We start from the raw sequence: 21,297 nt of genomic DNA, 5'->3' as shown, positions 1-21,297 counted from the left end.
AATAAAATATTGTTGAATTAAATAGACGTAGACCAAGAAATTTGCTGAAAAGCTTGTGATAGATAATAAAATGACACAATGCTAGTTATATGTTCGTTGAACACTGTTGAACTGCAAGGAGTACCACATAAATATGAGAAAGATACCTAACTTCACAGATATGAAATATGAAGCTACTCAACATTATACCCTTCAGAGTGGAGCCCCAAAGCTACGGTACTGAATCAAACCACTCGGAACAATGATTGTCAATAATAATAAACAACTGCGGACCGGGTCCAATTGTTTGCTAATTGTGATCGATAACTGTGCGATAGCTGAATCGCCCTTTGTAGCAAACGGCGTCTGTTGACTCACAAGCCATCGAGTCGATAGAACGCTTCGTTTTGCTATCTAGCTTGCCCGGGGTGTCACTGGTCTGCACGACCCTCAAGTGCGGAAGTACTACCGACTTCCAGCCGTTCGCTCCTATAAGTATCTCCTTCTTCAGTGTGCCGGATATTCTGACAATTTATCCACTGGACTCAAAGCGCATAGCAAACGATCGTTACTAAAACGAGTGGCGAGAACGGTTTGATGTCCGCTAACTATCAAATAACGTGCTTCCCGTAGCTAGCCAAGCACTGGTGAGCTCGGGATGTGGTTGAAGTATAATCCGTCCATCGATTAATTAATGTATTTCATCGATTACTCTCGTCGTGATACGGAATATGAGTGCGCCCGGGCTCGGGCACACAGTTTTGTGATCTTTGACCATCTTCTAAACGAGTGGACCATCCCGAACCACAGCTTTTTGGGCAAATTGGTCTCTCGATACGTTGTCGAAGGTTATCCAGCGGCTTTTTGCACTTACCGAGCCTGGAACCTTATCCGGCAGTTGCACTCAAGTTTAAAATGGAGATTTGTACGGGCGGCCTGAATATCCGTGCAGTAAACCTTCGCTTGGCACCGGTTCCGGTACAGCAACAGTAGCATTAGTGTAGTCTCGGGTGATTTATCACTTCCCGTTGGGAGGAAGGTGAACAGAACGGCTTGGTTCCAGTGTCTTGTGTATGTGTTTGTGTGCGAGTTTCGTATGGTTCCGGAATCCGGTGCCGATACTACCGCAAGGAGGTGACCTGCTATTTAGGCACCGTTCAGTGGTTTGCATAATGAAGCCACCAGTTTCACACGGGAGCCTCGTTTTCGGTGCCCAAACAAATCCACACACACACACGCACGCAGGCTCTTGATCGTACCTGCAAGGGTACGTGTGGATGTTTGAATACACCTCTTGAATATAGGTTAATTGCTGGTACACAGGTTTACTTTCGTCCGGCCGCATCTTGATGGCTGCCCTGATGGGGTGCTGTTCACTCGGCAGTAATCGGATGCATCGGAAGGACTCGACGGATAGCCTTGACTCCCTTTTCTTAATCAGTGCCTTGATGATGGTACGGAATCAATATTTATGTAGCACACGTGCAACCGCCACCTAAGCACCGTCGCAGGTCCATCGTGGTGGGAGAATGTAGAACACCGAAAGTGTAACATATTTCAGCCGGTAGTCAGAAACAAGCGACCATCAAATCGGGAACGGGTGTGTGTGTTTGTGTGCTTGCTGTCATCAGCACAAATCCTTCGCTGACGTTCGCGCTACGAAGCGGGTCACTGTAAGCAGAAGTAATGGGCCACTATCGTCGTCCTTGGAAGAGGTAGTGGTAGAGGCAAGAGGTACTCACCACCCAACACAAGAGCGCCAAAATAATATCCTGATCGCCATCGATAATGATGATAAATTAAACTCGCAGTTAATCGACTGTACAACTTGCATCGTGCAGCGTTCTTGAGCTAATGCAGGAAAGGCAGAGCAGGGCCAGTCTTAGTTCTTCACCGCTTTAGAAGTTCACGGAAGGACAAACGGAAAGGAATGTAGTGCTTGATGGGGAATGAGCGGACAGTATTAATTACAAGCTGTGAAGAAATGGTGCTATGCAGTTGGTCGTCGGTTTAAGGGATGCTGTTCACACATTCTCTCACCGTTGATTGATGGTCTTGTAGGGATTATCTTCACAAACGGTGGTTCATGTGACGCCACCAGACTCCCTTTAAATTGAGCGGTGCGTTTCAGTCTGTGAAATGGTGCATAGTTTTGATGGAAAAAATAGATTCTGGGGTCTTTGATATCTCCCCACCATCTGTCATACAGCTGGGCATTTATCGAATTGACATCAGATTGATGTCATAATGCTAGGAATTCTTGGAGCATTGCTTTAAGCAGAATTGAATTTCTTGTTCATAACCGTTCTGCTTTTACCTGATACCTTTCCCATATATATTGCAAAACTAAATGTTCTCCTGAGTTCTTTTCCCAAATCTTTGGGGTTAGTTGTTACTCACTACACCACTGACTACAGCTCAATACACTGACTGCAGCATTTAGTTTCGTTTGTTAAATTAAAACATATTTTACGTGGTTTATTTGAAAAATTTGTAAACTAGTTCCTCGAAAGCATCGATGCTAGCATAGTTTAGATATGAACGATGTATAACAATTATATTAAATTATTCTTTTGTAAATAACAAATAGCGATTTAGGTGTGTTTAGTATTTTTGTTTTGAATGTGCCGATCGCATGCTAAAAGCAGAAAAATGGCCCCTTGGCAAAACAAGACCGTCTGAACTGAAAATGTAAATCAATACTGACCCAACGAGAGGATCAGATTAGTTGTTTTTTTTCTGTGTTGTCTACGCTGTGTGTTGCGTTCATAAGTGCAATTAGGTAATTATTTCCTTCGGTACGGGCTATCATCCTCAATGAGCATCCTAAATGGATAGAAACGACCCCGGTGTGCGGCGTACCGGTGTGTTGCTGAGTGTTTCCTCGCGTCTGCGGTGGCGTCCGGTGTCCGTGTGGAAGAAAATGAAAAGTGCCTTCGCCCCGTGCCACACCGGGGGCGATAAATGGAGCCGCGCAGTGAACCGACCCGTACCCGCCGGGTGCCGGCCGGTGGTTCGCCCGTGAAGGCGAAGAAAAAGTCTACCAAGCACACGGTCAAGTTTAAAGACCAGAGTGACGTGCGGGAGGACGTGCTGGTGGTAACAGTTGAACCTCCCTCCCCGTCTCCCGGTTCGCCCGAACCATCACCCCCACCGGTAAAGACTGCCGTAACCTTTGCGCTTCCGCCGCTTACACCCCACCGACCGAAATCCAGCACCGTCGTGAGCGGCGTTGAACGGTCCAGTGCCGAGTCTACGGTGCGCTCGCTGCCGGCAACGAAGGACACGGTGAAGAAGGCAAAGGCGACCGGCGACCAGCAACGTTTATCCGAAGGATGTACCTCGCTAATGTACGCCTGCCAGCAGGGTTTTACCGGTGATATATTGAAGGAGCTGCGACAAAAGGTGAGATTTTCTGCGTTTTGCCCCATATTTGTCCTTCCGGGGTGTTCGGTTTGCCCGAACCTTCTTTTGTGTGTGTGTGTGTTTCCCGGTCAGTTTCCCGGAAGAGCAGGGAGAAAGATGTAGTTGTAGTAGTGCGCCATTCGTCACGGTTGTTGCGCGTTCTTTGTCATTGAAACGATTGTGCCAGCAGCGACGTTGGCGACGTTTAAACTTGCACCCACGAAACTGTCAATTTTTTATCCGATGTGAACAATTCGACCAACGTTCGGTTAACTTTAGTAAGTGAAAATGCCTATTAAATCACTCAAACAACGTAAAAAAGATTTCGCACAAAGCGATACCATCAATCTAGATTTCCTAATCAGTTCGCTAGCCACTCAACAGTATTTGACGAGGAAATTTAGATTTGGAGAGCAAAATAAATACAAAAAGCTGGCCATTAATGTGAATAAGTGAGCGAAATACGATACCAAAAAACTTTACCTTAAAGGAGGATAACTGGCTCGATAGAAATATTCGTTCATTACAATAACAACTTGGTAATCCTGAATGGAGGCGCCCAGTCTTTCACTCAAAGCGAGCGTTGCAATCAATCTGTGTGTACACATTTTTTGTAATATCATTCGTAGACTGTTATTAAGAAATTTTCCCCCCTGACTTGAAGAAGAATTCCACTGAACAGCGTGGCTTAAATCATTGTCAAATGATATTAAAGTAAATCACTTCACCTTGCCTGTCTGTTTGTGGGTAGATACGAATGTGCAAACAATCATTCCGTGGAACTCACAAAACTCGCTCGCTCCCGTTTCTTTTTTAGTCGACGGATAAATGGAGGATAAATTGTATAAACGGTTGCTTCACGTGTTGTGTGCCAGTTGTTGCAGAAGAAATCAAAATTAAATCAGATATTATTAGATTGGTTTGTCGTGAGGCGGGTTTCTTTGTTGGTTTTTTGCTGCTCTCGTTCTCTCCAATTCTGTATTGTGTGTTGCCAGGTGTTCAAATTTTAAACCTCAAAAGTACTCTGCACGAGGTATGACACCTGTTGTGTCATCTGTCACAGTGCATGCGTCAGTGTGTCAAGACTAGCATTGTCAAGTGCGAGCTAAGGATGACATAATTTAATAAAATACTCATAGTAGAGTAGATGGAATGGATTTTCACAATAGCATAATGCGGAAAAATGACTTACGGATTAGAAGACATTGAGCTGATTTCCCGACAAGGAGACTGATTTAGGCCGTAAGAAATGCTAAGATCTCCTCGATTAAGTTTGAAGATGTTTCCGAAATAAATTTTGATTTCATGTGAACCAACGAAAAAATCTATTTTTAAGTTATGTTACACCAACAAGCAAGATAATTGGGTTCGCTCAATCAAATGTTCACCTTTGCAATGTACATTTAATGTAATCAAATATCTTCATCTTACACTTCAAAAACCGCTTCCTGTCTTATCGCACAAGAAAATCGCAAAACCAATTCATCCTTCATGCAAACTCGAATGACTTTGTGTTTCAACTTATCGCCATCTTTGGCTGCAGAACACATAACCTGCAGGGAAGATTGAGGATTTATCAGTTACCATTGATCCAAATATCAAACGACGCTATTGCTGAGTAGCTTTGCAAGTGGAAAATGGAAAGTGGAAACAACTTTACAGTATTCCACCCTACCATTGGTGCGTGTGTCAACAAATAGAAAGATTACATCAAACATCGTTTACCGTTGCGCTTCCGGTGCTTGTAGCTATTTATCGGGGGAGAGAGAGAGAGAGAGAGAGAGCAGGTATCTTATCGTTGAACGAACGCGGCCGTATTGTACCGGCTGCACACATGTCGATGACTTCTGGTATGCGAATCGTAATCCGGGTTCGATCGATGCACACTAATGCCACCATTGCTTCCCGTTGTTGCTGAAAAGCCCCTCTCGACCACGCTTCCTTTAGTAGCGCAAGACCAATCGTGTAGTGTAAGCATCCTTATCGTTGCATCTTTGCATCTCTTGCCTAAGGCTGCCCAGATGCGATCAAAGTGGTACCAGCAAAGGGCGAACCGCTACCGCCTGTGCATCGATGAAAATGGAACCAACGCAAAACGATACATTCTTCGCATGAATGCCACCAGGCAGCAGAATCCGAGCGCCAGCCACTCGGAGCCTTTTATCGATAATCTTTCGCTTTTATGCTTCGAGCTTTGCATCTTGCATGAAGATTGACAACAGGGGAAGGAAGGAAGGAAGGAAGGAAGAAGAAAAATACAGCGTGGAACCATTTGTGCAAAGCTGTGGCTTCCGTGCGCAGTGCACGGATGCACGGATCATATTTTAACAGAGTGCTGGAAGCATTGCTTCCGATTACGACTATGGGACAATCACTTTACATGCGTTTAGGCAAACGAACTGAATCGTTCGAGTTGGTTAAGGACACTTTGTACGCTTGGGAGAAAATGTTTGTGCAAGTTGGCAATTGATTCAATTTTGCATGGGTGCAAAGCGAACACGTTAGAGCATGTAGCTACAGAGGTTACGCAAATGTGGATCACATAGATCGCAATAACACAATTACAGCGCGCGATGTCGCGAATCCAGTGTAAAGGTTTAAAGGCGAGTAGGTCACGCTTGGATTGATCAATTATCAAGGGCGATTAAATGTCGGAGTGTGTAAGATAACGATTTATGCTATTGATATTTGAACTTTATTGGAATGGAACCTTATTCTTCCAATATCTTTCCTATCAATTGTCTTTGTTTTTCAATCGTGACATCATCGACTCGTGTACTAATATTTTCCAGAGGCGTTGCCATGTAAAACTCTATAGTGATATCAATTCATGTGAATGATATAAGCCCTTGTTCCTTGTGGGGCGTCCCGGTGGTATAAAAAACATCGCCACTGCTCTTTACATGGCAAAACCAGGGTTCAAATCTCATCTGGACCGTCCCGCCATAGTATGCCACTCGGAGGCCACGTCGGCAGGAAGATCGTTAAGCCAGAGAAGAAAATAGGTCCTTGCTATTATAAATTAAGGGTTGAGGTTTATCGGCATCAGCATCAACTCCATTATAAAAACTAGAATTTGGATGTATCTTATAGATTGTATCTACTATCAACATTTGATTCCACATTTGGCTAAAATACTTCGTGATTGTTTGGTGTACAAGAGCATTTTTTAAGATTGTTCGGTTGTATCTATCATTAAAATAGAACTCAAATTGTTCTAAAATTTGACTTATCCAATGTTCAGCCATTGACCATGAGTCTTTGGTGAAACCTCAGCGCCGCCAGTTTTACGCGGCAAGACTGGGTTTTTAAATTCCATCTGATCTGTTCCCCCGTAGTATAGACTGGACTTTACAACGACGTGGTATCGGCAAGTCTAGTAAGCCATTTGATGACCGGGATCAACTAGTAGGTCACTTAACCATGGTGAAGAAGAATTGGCGGTGGCTTTCAGCATTATTTTTCATCAGCAAAAGGGTAAGAATGTGTTACCTACAATTTTAGACGACAGTAATTAAATATTAAATCGAACTATTTTAGTATATTTCGTACCAATGACAATCTGGTCGACTCTCAACCTTTTTGGAGCATTTTGTCAAAGATGGGTTGCTTTTAAAAAGTTCTCAAAATTATCTAGATTGAACTTTTCTTACAATAGTACACCAGTTTCTGTCACACTCCGCTGAGATCTGGTCCTCTGGTAGAAACAATCTTAAATAATTTCACACAACCTATGAACTCTTCTCCACTGTTTCGAATCGACTGATAGTTCTTGTGTGTACCTCACCGTATTTAGCAAAGAAATGTTTCATAATTTATGACATTGTGATAAATTTTGTATCTGTTTACTTCCCTTTTCGAGGCAAAATCGAACAAGTGTACCACCTTCAAGAAGCTGCTGTCGGAAAATTACAAAGGCCACTTTCATTTCCCTCTTTTTTTGAATAACGAAGCACCTCAGGGCCCTCTGGTAGACACAACCATCCAACCCTGTGCGTCTCATATCGGTGACAAAAAGGGTTGCATGCTGTCGATAAAGCGCCATACAATCGGGATAAAATAAACAGTGTCCCTTTCCGTTTGGCGGGAAACTGACCGAACTCTGACCCACATGAAACGAGGTGGGCCGCAGACTAGACCATCAGAAGCCCGAGAGCTAATAGTCGTGTCGCTGCTTTGTTACAGTAAATATAGGTATGATTTTGTGTGTGTGTTTGTCTCGGTTGGCTGTATTTGTCCAGGGTATACTCGGGGGCAACAACGAAACCGACCCGTCCAAAAGGTCCGAACCGATGTAGTCGGAGGCGAGTGTTTGGACCAGCATTCACCATAGAGCTAAAGTTAGTTTCGGATAGCGTCCGGAAACCCATTACGTCAATTGGTTTAGGAGCTTGACAAAACAAGCCTTGTTTTGGGTCATTTGCCGTTTTCTACCAATAAGCCGTGAAGAAAGAGATGGGGAAACAGCGAGAGAGATGAAGAACTAGTAGCAGCAGGGTGTACCCAGCAAAGAAAGGACACGTGTTCATCTGCCATCTCTCGAAGTGTATTCATGGTTTCGTTGAGATTTGTCCGGGGGGAGATTGTACGGGTGTGTCACAAAAACGGTGGACAATATGCTCGATCACATTCGCACCCGAGCAGGCGAATGTCCCATTTAATCGAGGCATACTCGGACGGATACTCGGTTTCCGTCAGGCTTTTGTTGGTGAAGTTGGTCACTAGTGCTGCTTACTGCTTACTGATGACAAAATCGAACCAGCATTGCCAGGTTGCCAGGTCCAGCAGCAATAATACGGATGCTCTTGTTGTACGGCTTTGACGCGGGCGTAAAAATCCATCAATAGAACAACGATCGACTATGGGAACTCTGGGGAAGCGTTTCCTTCGCCAAGGTAGCAGCGAGCATTCGTGACAAGTCATTGCAAGTGAGTACCGAGAGTGCTCACCTCCTCAGGGATTGTTGTACTGGCCTATGTTCAGCCTTCAGGCGACATTGATGAGATTTTATCTATTTCTAGCGTCTGGTGGACAGAAAATGGCCAGAAAATACAGGAAAATCAAGCCGAAGAGCCATGAAGTGAAGAATTTTCAATTTTCTTTCCAACTCAACCGTTAAGTGAAAGCGGAATAGCCTACGAAATGGCACGTTCCAAGCACCTACTTATTCTTCCGTTACCGTACTGAAAACATAATCCGATCTCTTTATTCCAAGAAATTTGATTTAGAACACAACATTATGGTGAGGGCCTTTTATTGACCGGTTATGATTTTTTTTTAGGCAGTTGTTTAGTTTCTCCCCATCGTAATTCATCGTTGGATTAGACGATTTTTTGTTATCCACTAATTGATGAGACAAGATTTTCCGATGGCGCAACAATTTCGATTAAAAGAAATTACGCTCAACTTAATAATGCCTTTTATAATTTGATGGATACTCGCGCCAGTTCTCATCATTCAAACAGGATTTTAAGATAGCCTAACGTTTGCGTACGTCCTTTCCTTAAGACGCACACTCGGCATGGCCGCCAAGAGGATTTCGCCAAGCACTAAAGGACACACTAGGAGAACCGTGCACAGTAGACAGGAAACGCACACAAAAACTCATTTATCCCATGAGACATTATTTTCAAGCATTCGGAAAACGACGCTCTCATTCACTTTTCGGCGGAAGCCAAAGCCGCCAGAAAGCTAACCCGATGGGGTGAGGGAGGTTAAGATTTATTTATGGCCGCCGGCAAGTGTAGGAAATGTTGCGTGGTTCAGGTTCACTTTCTGTCGTCGGCCAGTTCTTATCGTTGCTGGGTTGCGTGCGGCCAACAATCGGTCGGACGTGTGCCCGTAGGCTGACGAAGAAGACGTATTGAATTATAGGCTGTCCGGTATAATCGGTCTCTTGTTGATGGTAAACAAGGATGAATGACCCAGTTGACAAGGCAATCCCCATTGAGTTGAGGTGCTTGGCGCATGTTTGGAATCGGTCATTCGAAGCGGATCGTTCCAATTAGATGTAGAGTCTGGCCGCTGAAAGCTGTCTCAGTTTAAGGGCATGCTCAGTATGGTTGGGTAAATAGTTTTCTTATTATAAATCAACAGTTGTTTTCTTTGGAGTAGAAGATGGAGTAAGTATATCAGTTATGCAATATGCAAACAGTTGGTAATTAATATGAAAGTGAATTTATTACGTTTAAGAAATTTCTAGAACGTGGTTTTTACTATTTGAAATTGTTTGCTCAGACTGAATTAAATCAATTGATAGAGAAAAGCAAATATTAATTAGAGTGTAAAGTGATGCTTTGAATTCTTGGCTTCTCGAATTCGTGACGCAAGCAACATCATTAGTAATTTAAAACAATTTGTGATATTTTAAGCCGTTTTTCCCAATAACAGCAACCAAAGTCAATCGTTGGGAGCTATTTCGACCTTTCAATGCAGATTCCTAGTAATTCAAATCAAAACGAATTTCGAGAATTTTGGCAAGTATTGAACAATTCAGCAGCCCACTCAGGCTAGCTCGTTTATTGCTCCATTTAACTTGATTTCGGGCCAACCATTTAACATATATTTTTAAGGCTCTAAATACGATACGAACCGCTTCAAACAGATGCACAACATATCACCTGCACCGAACAGTTCTCTCTCTCTCCCTCTCTTTTTCTGACTCACTCTCGATGCAAAGCTGCATTTGCCACCCGGTTCGCCGGCATGCAGCAGCAGCAGCTTTCAAAGGTCTTTTCATGATGAATATGCACCGGCGTGTATGGATGGCGTCGAAAACACCAATCATCCCATTTTCGGGCGTAAAATTCGATTGGCATTGGCATCTAGAGGCTAAAGAGCAGTGCAATACCGCGCGCTGTAGTAGCAGCAGGAGCTGTTCCTTCAAATCCATCGATTCCGGCTGAATGGGCTGCGAGCACATGCCGGTGGCACATGCAATCATGGGCTCAACACAAAAGGTTAACGGGCGGGCGGGGGGGTAGGTTGAGTTCAAGGGCTTCCGTGCGCGGAGGAACAAGAGGGTCAGGAGTAAAAAAAAAAAAATTGGCGACCCGAGCGCATCATCGACGCGGCCTGGAGTTGGAAATAATGCACGTCAACTGCAAGCACTTGGCCGTAACCGTAGCGGTTCGCTCGGTTGTCGTCAAACGGATCGTTAATATTTCACGCCAATACCGATTGGTACGAGCGCTGAATTGGCTGTAGGTTTCGTTCGAAGGGGGGGGGGGGGGGGGGGGGGGGAGACATCTTTTTTTCTTCTATCGGCTATCAAGGAGCGCGTTGGTTCGTTTGTTGATTCATAGGGACGTTTCAATTCGTCGTCGGGCTCCATTGACAGAATAAACCGGCTGCAAAGGTTAGTACTAGACAGATAGACGGCATCAAGCGCAGACGACGGTTTTGAGGTCGAGGACGTTGAATGGCATTACGAGACGGTTTAGGAATGCGCCCGAAAGCGTTTTATGATATGCTTGCTAACCTTGAGTGCTGGTGGCACGGATTGTGAAGCATGAAATGAACTGAAATCTCTTTATCTACTTTAGTTTAGTTCTAGTCTGATTTTTTCCAACTACTTGCCTAGTCTTTAAGTCATCTTCATGTGCGTTAAATTAGTAAAATATGAAAATAATTTCACAATTTCTTTTGAAAAATTCTTACCAATGTTTGATCTGTGTTTGTGTTTACACTTGGCATCAGTTTGTGTTGGATTGCAATCATCAAACAAACCTTTTGGTGGCGGCATGCTCGACCACGCTACCATATTCACCCTTAGCAACTGCGTTGCCTAGTTGCACAACACACTAGCAACCTCGAACACACTGGCGCAGTTTTGTTCGCAGCTGTGTTTGTGTGCGGTTGTTATTTTGTCCAATTGCAGCCTACCAAACATTCGTCCAGAATGAGCCGGTAGTGTTGTTACTCGGGTGACTCGAACCGAGCACAACCAATGTCACTGTGAGAGCTCTCCGCTAAAGAAGTAGTAAACACAACGAACGCAACTGGGAATGGAACAGTTTTTAGCATCGACCCCAGTGATAGTTAATTAGTGCGTTAGAACGGATCGAATCGAAATTGAACATTAAGTTTCCACTCAGTGCCAAACCACTTCATCCGCCATTCATTACAGCCCTTGTCCTCGGTGCCATCGCTTCATGTGTAGAAAAGTGAATCATCGCACAACCGTGTGCATGTTGACCGATTTTCTAAAACACCGTTTTTGTGTATCTTTTTTGTGCGCCTCCCAATTTCAGCCCAGCGCCGTACATCGACGGGATCGGAGCAACAAAAGTGCCTTACATTATTGTAGCAGTGCGCAGGATATTGCTGCGGCTGCCAGCGTCGCCATGGTAGCGCCCGAGCTGATTGAGTCCGCAGATGAGGATGGATTTACGCCGCTGCATCTCGCGGTGATACAGGGAAATCTGCAACTGGTCAATCTACTGCTAGCGAATGGAGCGGACGTGAATGCGCTCGACAACGAGGGACACTCGGTCGTACACTGGGCCACCGGTACGTTGAACGGGTGGGCGGGTTGCTTGCGCCGTGAAATAATTATGAAAATTAATTGAATGTTCGGTTCGTCCGTGTGTTAGAGTAATATTTAGCCCGTTTGGTAGTGATGGCTTTTTTTCATTTAGTTTTTTTTTTTTGTCAATTGGACGATAAAATCAAAGTGTTGTTGCGTAGATGAATTCCATATTTGTATTTTAATAATTCGCAAAAGCATTCACCAAATTAAGACACTCTAGGAGAAGTAATTTAAACCTTCAACTACAGACAACGGCACCGAGTAACGCCAACCATATTTAATCGATATTCGCGCGCTACGTTGCTATTTGACAGCACTCTAAGCCACAGCACCGGCATCATAGTGTTAGTGTATCGCTTCTACTCTCCTCCGACCAGACATTATTGACAGCGGAACCGCGCTGTTCCGCGGGCGGTTGTATGTTTTGTCCTTCTTTCGTTCACAGTGTGCGGTGAAGTCGAGGCACTGCGTGCAGTATTAGCGGCCGGTGCGGATGTGTCCACGCCGGACATAAACGGTGGCAGTCCGCTACATTATGCGGCCCAGATGTGTGGCGCCAACTACGACGGGAAATCGGCCCGTGCATCGGCAAAGTTAGCGCTCGAGATACTCAACACGCTGCTAAACCATCCTGATACTTCGGTCGAAGTAGAGGATAAGGATGGCCGACAACCGTTGCTGTGGGCCGCATCCGCCGGTTCGGCCAAGGCTGTGCTGGCTTTGATCAAAGCCGGTGCTCACGTCGAGAGTGCCGATAAGTATGTATTGTGCTGTGCCGTAAGCCGGAGGACTGAGACACAAGTGCATTAACTTTCCTTTCGTTCGCTTCCATTTTGCAGGGATGGATTGACCGCGCTACATTGCGCAGCGTCGCGAGGACACACCGAGTGTATCGATACGCTAATTAACCTTTGCGGAGCGCACACCGATCAGATCGATTCGAACGGTTGTACCGCGTTGCATTATGCGGTTACGCTCGGGCATGCCGATGCTACCTCGCTGCTGCTAAAGCTCGATGCCGACCCGAACCGACAGGACCGGAAGGGTCGAACACCGGCACACTGTGGCTGTGCGAAGGGACAGATGGAAACGGTGAAGATACTGCACACGAAAAAGGGTAACCTGTGGCTGAGAAACGCAAAGGGCGATCTGCCGGTACACGATGCGGCATCATCCGGACGGCGCCAGCTCGTCCAGTGGTTGATCCAGATGAAGCCGAAGCACATTAACACGACCAGCAACGATGGGCGGACTCTGTTGCATATTGCTGCCGGCCACGATAATGTGGACATGTGTAAGCTGCTGCTGGAGCTTGGGGCTGATATTAATTTGCTGTACCGACCGTCCTCGAAAGGTGCACCGCTGACGCCGCTGGATTATGCGCTGGTTAAGGGTTACCGGTCGACGGCCAAGTATCTGCAGATGCAGGGTGGACTGCCGGCCAACAAGTTGCGACTCTCCGGCAGACAGCAAAAGATCCTCCCGGATATTGATCGAGTGGAGCCGCTCAAGCTTACCGAAAAGGAGGAGCTTATTGATCTGAAAACATCGAAGCGCTACATCGTCTATCTTAACTCAAACTCCGAGAGTGAATCGCAGGAGGATCGAACGCACCGCAAGAGTCGCCACAAACGAAAAGGAAATCATCGTGGTCGTCGCACCAGCAGCTGCAGTGACACGGTGTATCTGTACCGGGATGGATCGAACGATATAAGTCGCTCTCGCAGTAATGCAGAACTGCATCGTAGTGATCAGCAGCGAACGTCTAAGCATCGTCGAAGTAGCAGCTCATCGTCCGCCAGTACTACCGGCTCCTCTTCCGACAGCTGCTGCAAACATGTACGACGAAAGCACAAATGCTACAAAAAGTGCTCTTCCAAACGATCACACTCGCGCGACCGTCACAAGGAACGGGACCGTGAAGAAGCGCGCGATCCGAAACAACCGGACACGATGAAAGAGTATGAGTTTAAGTACGCCGAAAAGAAGGACGCTGGCCCACGGAAGGCTGGCGAACGGTGCGGCAAAATAATCCTAAAACAGGTACACAGTGGCTCTTCCGAGAACGATTCGCCCTCGAACGTGGGTGGCCGTGGGGGAGGTCTAAAGTTCTCCTCCGAGCGTACCGCGCGTGAAACGCATCTAGGCCTGCCGGCAGCGATGCAGTACGGTGGTGCGGGCGGTTTCGATGCTTCCGGTAGTTTGGGTGATTTTTTAGAGGAACAGACGTCTCCGCGGACGCCACCCCGGGCGGAGTTTAACATTCGCAAGGAGTCGGACGTGAAGAGCGAGGGTAAATCGTCCGATTCCAGCACGACGAAGAAGAAGAAGGTGAAAGGAACGGGTAAAAAGACAAAACTGGCCAAGTCGGCAAAAAAGTCGGACTCGCCAAGCGAGGAAGAGCTGACGAAACACGCCAGCTCGACGGAGATTGTGACGGAAGCGCAAGTACACCAGCAGCCACCCGAATCAATGTCAAAATCGACCGAAGACGATGGTGCAGCAACGGATGCGACCTACACGATCGAGCAGAGGACACGGTCCGACGTGGAGGGTCTCAGCGAGACGGAGGACCGCATTACGAAAGCGCTGCCCCGGGTGACGAGCAAACCGGTGACGGAAACTATCGAAGAGGTCCGGGACGAGCATACGGTGGAGCTAGTGCAGCAGCAGACAACCGCCACGAGAGTGGAGGTACGAAAGGATCGGTCTAAATTAAAATCTGCCAAGAGTGATAGCAAAAGTCGCTCAAAGTCCGAATCAACCGATAAAGAAATGGGAAAAGTGCAGCAGAAACCGGCAGCACCAGTCCCTTTAGAGGAACCGGCCGCCTCACCGGCGCCTCCTCCTCCGTCGCCCCCTTTAGCGAGAGAGAAAACACCGGAACCGGTTGCAGTACCAATGGAGCCACCCGAACCCGTACCTCCACAACCGGAACCACTGCCACACCGAGAACCACTGCCAGAAGTCACGGAAGACAGAAAGCAACCGTCGGTTGAAGCACAAACTCAGCCCCAAGAATTGGAAGTAGACCATGGCGGAGGTATGGGTGACGATGAGTCGCTAATAGCAGAGGAATCTTTACCACCTCTAATAGAACCGGAAGAGTCTGTTGTTCTCCCGGTGCCGCAGATGGAAGCAAAATCAGACGTTCCGGCTCCGGTGGTTGACGAAGAGAAAACTACGCCCGAAGAATCGACCGAAAGCTCACCTTCAAAATCTAGCGAAGAGACAGAACCGCCATCCGTTGTTGAGGAAGCAGCAACCAAACAGCCGGCTCCAACACAACCACCAGAAGAACCATCGAAAGTGGTGGAAGAAGTGCCGGCGGTAGTGGAAAAAGCGAAACCACCAGAACCTCCCAAAGAGCGACCGAAGCTGCGCCGTTCGATGGAATCGAAAATGGAAAGCGTCGAGGAGGATACGAAACCGATACCGCCAGCACCGTCCGATCCGGTAAAGGATGAAAAGGATGCGGCTGCATCGCAGCAGCTAGACCAGGAGAAGGTCGATCAGACGAGAGGCTTTTTCGTCAGTCTCGATGGTACCGAGGCTGACGACGAGAAGAAGAAGAAGAAAATCAAAAAGAAACCTCGCCTGAAGGAAGACGAGCAGCAGGAGCAGCAAAGCAGCAAGGATCAGGATTCGGGGTTCGAACCGAGCCCGCAAGCGATACGTAGCAAGTCGACCATCTTCGAACGTCCGACGCACACCGCCACACTACCGCGAAGGTCGGCTTTCACGATGGTGGAAGAGCGGGCAGTCAGTTCGCGGCCCGAGGGTCGTAAACCGGGCGACAAGAATGCCGTCAACATGACGACCGTTCAGCAGTCGATTCATCGCAATATTCGAAGGTAGGCTAATCGAGTTTCTCTAGTTGCATAGTCAAACACATCAACACAGAAGGAGAGCTAGAAACACACACATACACACACACAGAAAGATGGACACTATCTCAACGCCTTTAAGTAGTTTCTGTTTCCTTTCCGCCTAGTGGTCGGCCATCACCTTCACTTAGCCATTATCTCACACTCGATAGCGCCGCTCCTTGATTCCTGATCCTGTCCCAATAGTTGCCACTGTGTGTTCGCGTTGTACATGATAGTTGTTGATGTGGAAATACGATTGTTCGAGAAGTGTCTGCACGTGCCTCCCCTACTGATTCCTGTACCGCTCCTCCTTTTTCCACCTTCCATCCCGTAACTAGCGATTTTTGCCACCTAATAAGAGACCTAACTCTGAAGCCGAACCCCTCCCACGTATTATTGTTTCAGATAAAAAAAGTAATAAGAATCAAGATGAGTGTTGTTCGGAGTGTGTTTTGTGTGAGAAAAGATGAAATAGAAACACTAAAAGAGTTCTCGAACACTACTGAACCGATAGAAGCAATAGTCCGCAAGGTTGTTGTTTGTTTTTGCTATGCTAGTAAGTGCATTAAATATATATAAAAAAAAGACCTACCAGAAGAAGCGGTGAAAAGCAGCCAGCGCATTCATCAACATGAAGGTCAGGAAGTGCATCGGATTCGGAATGAAGGAAGGAACTCACGTGTGCGTAGAGCCACTCACTTCTAATCTCCAAAACCTGTCAATTGCAGGCTTACTTCAGAGTGTTTTTGTAACGACTGTAGTGTTTTTAGTCAGCAAAATGTTTTGCTGTAGCTGTGTTAGATTGCGTAGCAAAGTGATAGTAAATGACCACCGATTCTTCTAATATCGTATACCATATTACAGTTTTGGGCAAGAGTTTTTGCAATACATGCGTTTGTGGTAGATAACTTCCCCTTGGGAAAATTTGTAGTCAATAATGTGAAAGTGTTGGAAGTGTGTTTTACGAGTGTTTTAGTAAGCTAGCAATGTACCCCGAGTAGGAATTATAGACAAAATTAGCAATTCACCTACCTTGTAGTATCCTACACACCGAAAAGAAGATAGAAAATTAGTTTTAAAGTGTTCAGTTATAAAACCAAATCTAACTTATCAAGTGATTAGAAGTTTAGTAGGGACAAAAAATGGATTTATGCATTATTTCCTTATGAAAATTAACAAGGAATTCCCTCTCGTGTACCCTGTTGCGTATCGAAACCATCAAGACTCGTGCTCATTCATTTTCAACTAAATTGAATTTAATTAATATTTTTCACCGTCGCTTTATTTTTCATTTTTGTGAGCTTCGCTACTAAAGTATTGAATGTATTTCTCAACAAACTCCTTCATAATATGTTTGAGAGCATTGACGTTAACTCACTTCAAAAGTTTGCAATCTACTTGTTATTATTTTCTTCTGGCGCCTTTCAGACAGCCCAAGGCACCTGAAAACATCCTAAAACTATGACAAAAAGCCTATAAAGAAAACCATGATTAGTGATTGCATACTTTTAGGCGTAGTTCACGCTCAAAGTGAAAGCGTACACTGAAGGACATTCACTTCGTTATGCAATAATTTGCTCACATTCGTGCCGCTTCGGGAAGCTTTTACAAAGCCTTGAACACCTCCCGATTCTTTTTCTGTTTTCCATTGAACTTGTGGTTTTTTCGCTTGCAAAACAATCTACAACGAGAGAGCTAGAGAGCAGGGTTAATCTGAACCAACCTAGCAAGAAAGTTAAAATTTAATTAATACAACATAAAACAAAACCAGTGTTACACTCCACCGCGAACTCTAACTGCCATGAAACAAATGAAAACTTGCGCAACAACAACAATAGCATAATCATCACAACAGCAAAAAAACCCACCAGCTTTACAATCAAATCCAAACTTACAACAACAGCCAACTAAAACAAACAAACAAAAAAATCCAACCTTCCAACCAAACCTATCAATCGCCATCACTGCCCGCTCTTATTCCCAGATATTATATGGAAAGAAAAATTTTCCAACACTTGTTAGAACTGAAAAGTTTGCAAATACGGTCGACGAAAGTGAACGAGTCGGTGCTGGTGAAGCGGGCCGTCGACGATTACCACAAATCCACGATCGAGCTCGGGTACGAGACGGGCAGCACGCTCAAGCGCTACCCGTACACGGAGTACTCGTTCCGGAACTTTGAGCTCTTCCTGTACGACACGCTCAAGAGCCTGCAGAAGAAGGAGACGTACAACTTCCAGAACATCTCGGAGGTGTACGATGAGGTGAGTTTTTAGCCCTACCCACAAGTAGTATCGTTTTAGCCAGTTGTTTGTGTATAGATTAGTATAACAGTCGTTTGCTTTAAGAGAAGATCGAAAATGGCGCTCGAGTCAAACAATCACGTGGGTACTACACCAACTTTTACCGCAAACCAAACAAACACAAAAAAAGTTAAGCATATTTCTGCATTTGCAAGTCGTTGGCGTGCTCGTCGTTGCCGCGAGGGACTTCATTAGTCATGGCTTTTTCGCACGAGCGAGCGAGCGCGCGCGCCCGTCAGTCCGTCGACATCGGCGGACAATGATGCCTGCTGACGAGATTTATTCATAAGTCCTTCATTTCTGTCGCCGTAATTACATCGTTGGCAGAGATTGCGTTCAGTTTGCAACAACGGCACACCATGGCCGGGGCGCGCAACTAATCCGAACGACTCGTTTGTTCGTCCCGCGGTCTCGTTTTCGCACTTTTGTTTGCCGTTGGTACGTCAAGTTGTGTCGCGTAGCATCGTCAATTGACACGACGTTTTGTGCTGACTGCTCGCCCGCAGTCAGGATCATAAAGGTTTGAGCATCTTTTTTGTGTTTTTGTTGCTTTGTCCCTTGCTTTGACGGCAAACGCGAGAGGCAGAAATGCCATTATGATCTTGCTGGCAGAACTGGTGCACTTTAACAGGATGGCAACCAAATACGACTGATCGTAAAAAGACGTTACAAAACAAGCAAGGGGAGAGGATGAAGGAGGCGCCACAGAACCCGGCACGTCAGAGACATAAATTTGTTGCCCACGATAACCTCATCGTATCGTTATCGTTTCGCTGGGTTGGTGCAAGTTCGTCGGCTTCGTCTGGCCGTATCAGGCTGGATGTCATGAGTCGAGTCGTGTTTTCACTTAGGTGATGAGCAGTTTAATATTTCAAATAGTAATCACGAGACGATTTCGGATAGCGCAATGATGTGATTGGTGGTATCGAGGTGTACCGGTCAAGAACTTGTCCGCTTTCTATAATTCAGTACCAAATTCTCGCACCAGTTCGGGACAGAGGTTTTATCGTTCGCTACTGACATGTTTTCCCACGACTTTTTCCTTTTTCTCTCCCCTTTTCTATGTATCTCTCTCTCTCTCTCTTTCCTGACGACAGGCCGAACGAAGGCTCAGTCCAGATGTGAGCCGTTACGAGCGTGCCCTAAACTGCACGACCAAAACACACCGATGTCTTCATGCGACCCACGCCTACACGGGAATCCCATGCGCTGCGTACAGTAAGTAAATCGCATCCATTCGACCGTGTTCGGTCACCGAAACCCAACATTTTTGCCTAACGCTCTAATTGTGCATTCCTTGCATTTGCCGCCCTGTGTCCGCCGCAAACCACCCGTTACAGTACCGATGATGAACCATCACACGATACCGAAGCTCGGGTTCGGACCGTACAAATCGAGCACGTCCGGGGTGGGCAGCTTTTTCTTGCCGAAAATTCTAACACACCCGACGGACCGCAGCTGTGCTGGGGGGAAGGTGGCGCTGGAGCTGACGCACGGTAACAGCAAGCAGGTCATTACACTGCCATCGGAGAAGCTCGATAGCAATAAGCGATACTATGTTACGTTCACGCTAAATCCGGACTCCACCACTGATGGTGATCCTCGTTTATCCACAGGCGAACCCGCTGGACAGCAACAGCAGCAACAGCCCCACGAGCAACCAACACCACCATCAGCTGCTGATGCCCAAGATAACGTTCAGCCACAACGCAGACAGCAGCAACAGCACCACCAACGGTCACCGTCTGTTGGGCCACAGTCGCAGTCCCGTTCCCTTCCCACAGTAGAGGAGCAGCGGTCCGAGACCAGTCCCGGGGGAACACCTGCATAGCAACGACGCTGCGGCATTCTAGTGTCGGGCGTGGGTTGGGTTCTGCTCGCACGAGGGTTCACTGTTACCGGCGGCACTGATAGGTGGCCGTACCAGGCTGTTGCTAGCCCGCCTCTGGGTAGGCTCGTGTGTGTGTGCGTTTGTTTTTTTTTGTGTAAATATATGACCCTTGGAGGAGAAGGCTACACGTTTATGTGAGTGTTGTAACGTTCGCTTAAGTACCTTCGTAAAAAGAAGACATAATAAGAAAAAGAGAATCAAACCAGAAATTCATTCAACTCAAAACTTGTGACTTGACTTGTGTGTTTTTTTGTTTGTTCTGCCCAGTTTTTTCCTCCTCCCGGCGCAAAGCTTTGGGCTAATGTACTTTTGGTACTGCTGAGAAGGCTCGTTCACTTGTTCGTTGGTCGGTTGGTTTGTTTGTTTTTTCGTTAGGTCGTTAACAAATGTTCGCTACCTTGATCTCCGTCCTTGAGTGCTTCCGGATGCGTGTTACCAACAGGGGTGAAGGTCAGTGTGGGACCCCATTGTATGGGTCCTTAAGCTTCCAGGAAGTCGTGCCGAAATGTCCTTGACCTAAATAGAGAGGAAATTGGTAATTATAAAGACATTCCCTTCTTACTAGTCCAATTCTAGCCATTTTTATGTCACCCTTTAGGGAAGAATTTGCATACAAGCTTTGTATTACTAGGCCAAGAAAAGCTTTGGTCATGCAAAAGATTTCCTATAAGCCATACAAACTACTACAGAAACTCTGGTCATGCAATTTGGTAATGTCAGCTTACAACCAAAGGATCGCGTGCTACAGTTCGCGCTTCAATAAATAGGTCGACTAAGGTCTACATCCTTTTTTGTTAAACAATGCAGCATAATTGCAAAGAGTTGCATTTTTCTCTAACAGGTTTTTCATTGGATGCAGGGTTTCAATCCATGAAATGGAGCTTTTGAAACCTTCAGTGGAATTTTTCAAATGAATAATGGAATATTGCTTTTTGTGGAACTTTGTAATCATATAGTGGAATCCTGGATTCAGCTGGGGAAATTCGCTACTCAACTGTTAACTTCATAGCTCAACACTCAACGTTAGTTCCTATCTGCCTGATTCCTTAAATTTCCATCAGTTAGCGTCCGTGATGAGTACCGTCAAACAATTGTGAAACACTTTTAATTGTTCACTCATCACTTCCTCCTACTGAAGCATGAATCTTATTACTTCCTGTTTGTCTGCCAATTACCGGCGAAAAAGCTCAATTCATTCTACTTGTTTCGGTATTTGCATACTACCACAAGCCGCCAAGGCGCACAACCATACGTTGAGCACGTGACGGTCAAAGCCCATCATGCCTTGCCGGGAACATCATCAATCGAAAGGCAAAAGTT

General features: G+C 46.0%; 2 protein-coding genes across 5 annotated transcripts in view; one reads left to right on the top strand and one right to left on the bottom strand.

Annotated features, from left to right (window-relative positions):
* LOC126556671 (ankyrin repeat domain-containing protein 12) overlaps positions 1–19,923 on the top strand; it is a 41,672-nt gene extending 21,749 nt beyond the window's left edge. The window contains exons 2-8 of one of the 3 annotated variants that reach the window (XM_050212083.1): positions 2,802–3,384; positions 11,637–11,895; positions 12,360–12,672; positions 12,754–15,768; positions 17,768–18,047; positions 19,184–19,304; positions 19,427–19,923. In XM_050212083.1, the coding sequence (XP_050068040.1) occupies positions 2,944–3,384; positions 11,637–11,895; positions 12,360–12,672; positions 12,754–15,768; positions 17,768–18,047; positions 19,184–19,304; positions 19,427–19,917 (4,920 nt within the window). In that variant the 5' untranslated portion in view covers positions 2,802–2,943 and the 3' untranslated portion in view covers positions 19,918–19,923. Of the gene's footprint in view, positions 1–2,789; positions 3,385–11,636; positions 11,896–12,359; positions 12,673–12,753; positions 15,769–17,767; positions 18,048–19,183; positions 19,305–19,426 lie in introns of those variants that run through there. The other 2 variants (XM_050212084.1, XM_050212085.1) reach the window with 2 other exon arrangements.
* LOC126557911 (protein fork head) overlaps positions 1–21,297 on the bottom strand; it is a 251,822-nt gene that overhangs the window by 77,163 nt on the left and 153,362 nt on the right. The gene's annotated exons all lie outside the window — the stretch shown is intronic.

This window comes from Anopheles maculipalpis, chromosome 2RL (genome assembly GCF_943734695.1).
Source record: "Anopheles maculipalpis chromosome 2RL, idAnoMacuDA_375_x, whole genome shotgun sequence".
NCBI lineage: Eukaryota > Metazoa > Arthropoda > Insecta > Diptera > Culicidae > Anopheles > Anopheles maculipalpis.
The sequence above is the reverse complement of the archived record's forward strand: the minus strand, read 5'-3'. Positions and strand labels throughout refer to the sequence as shown.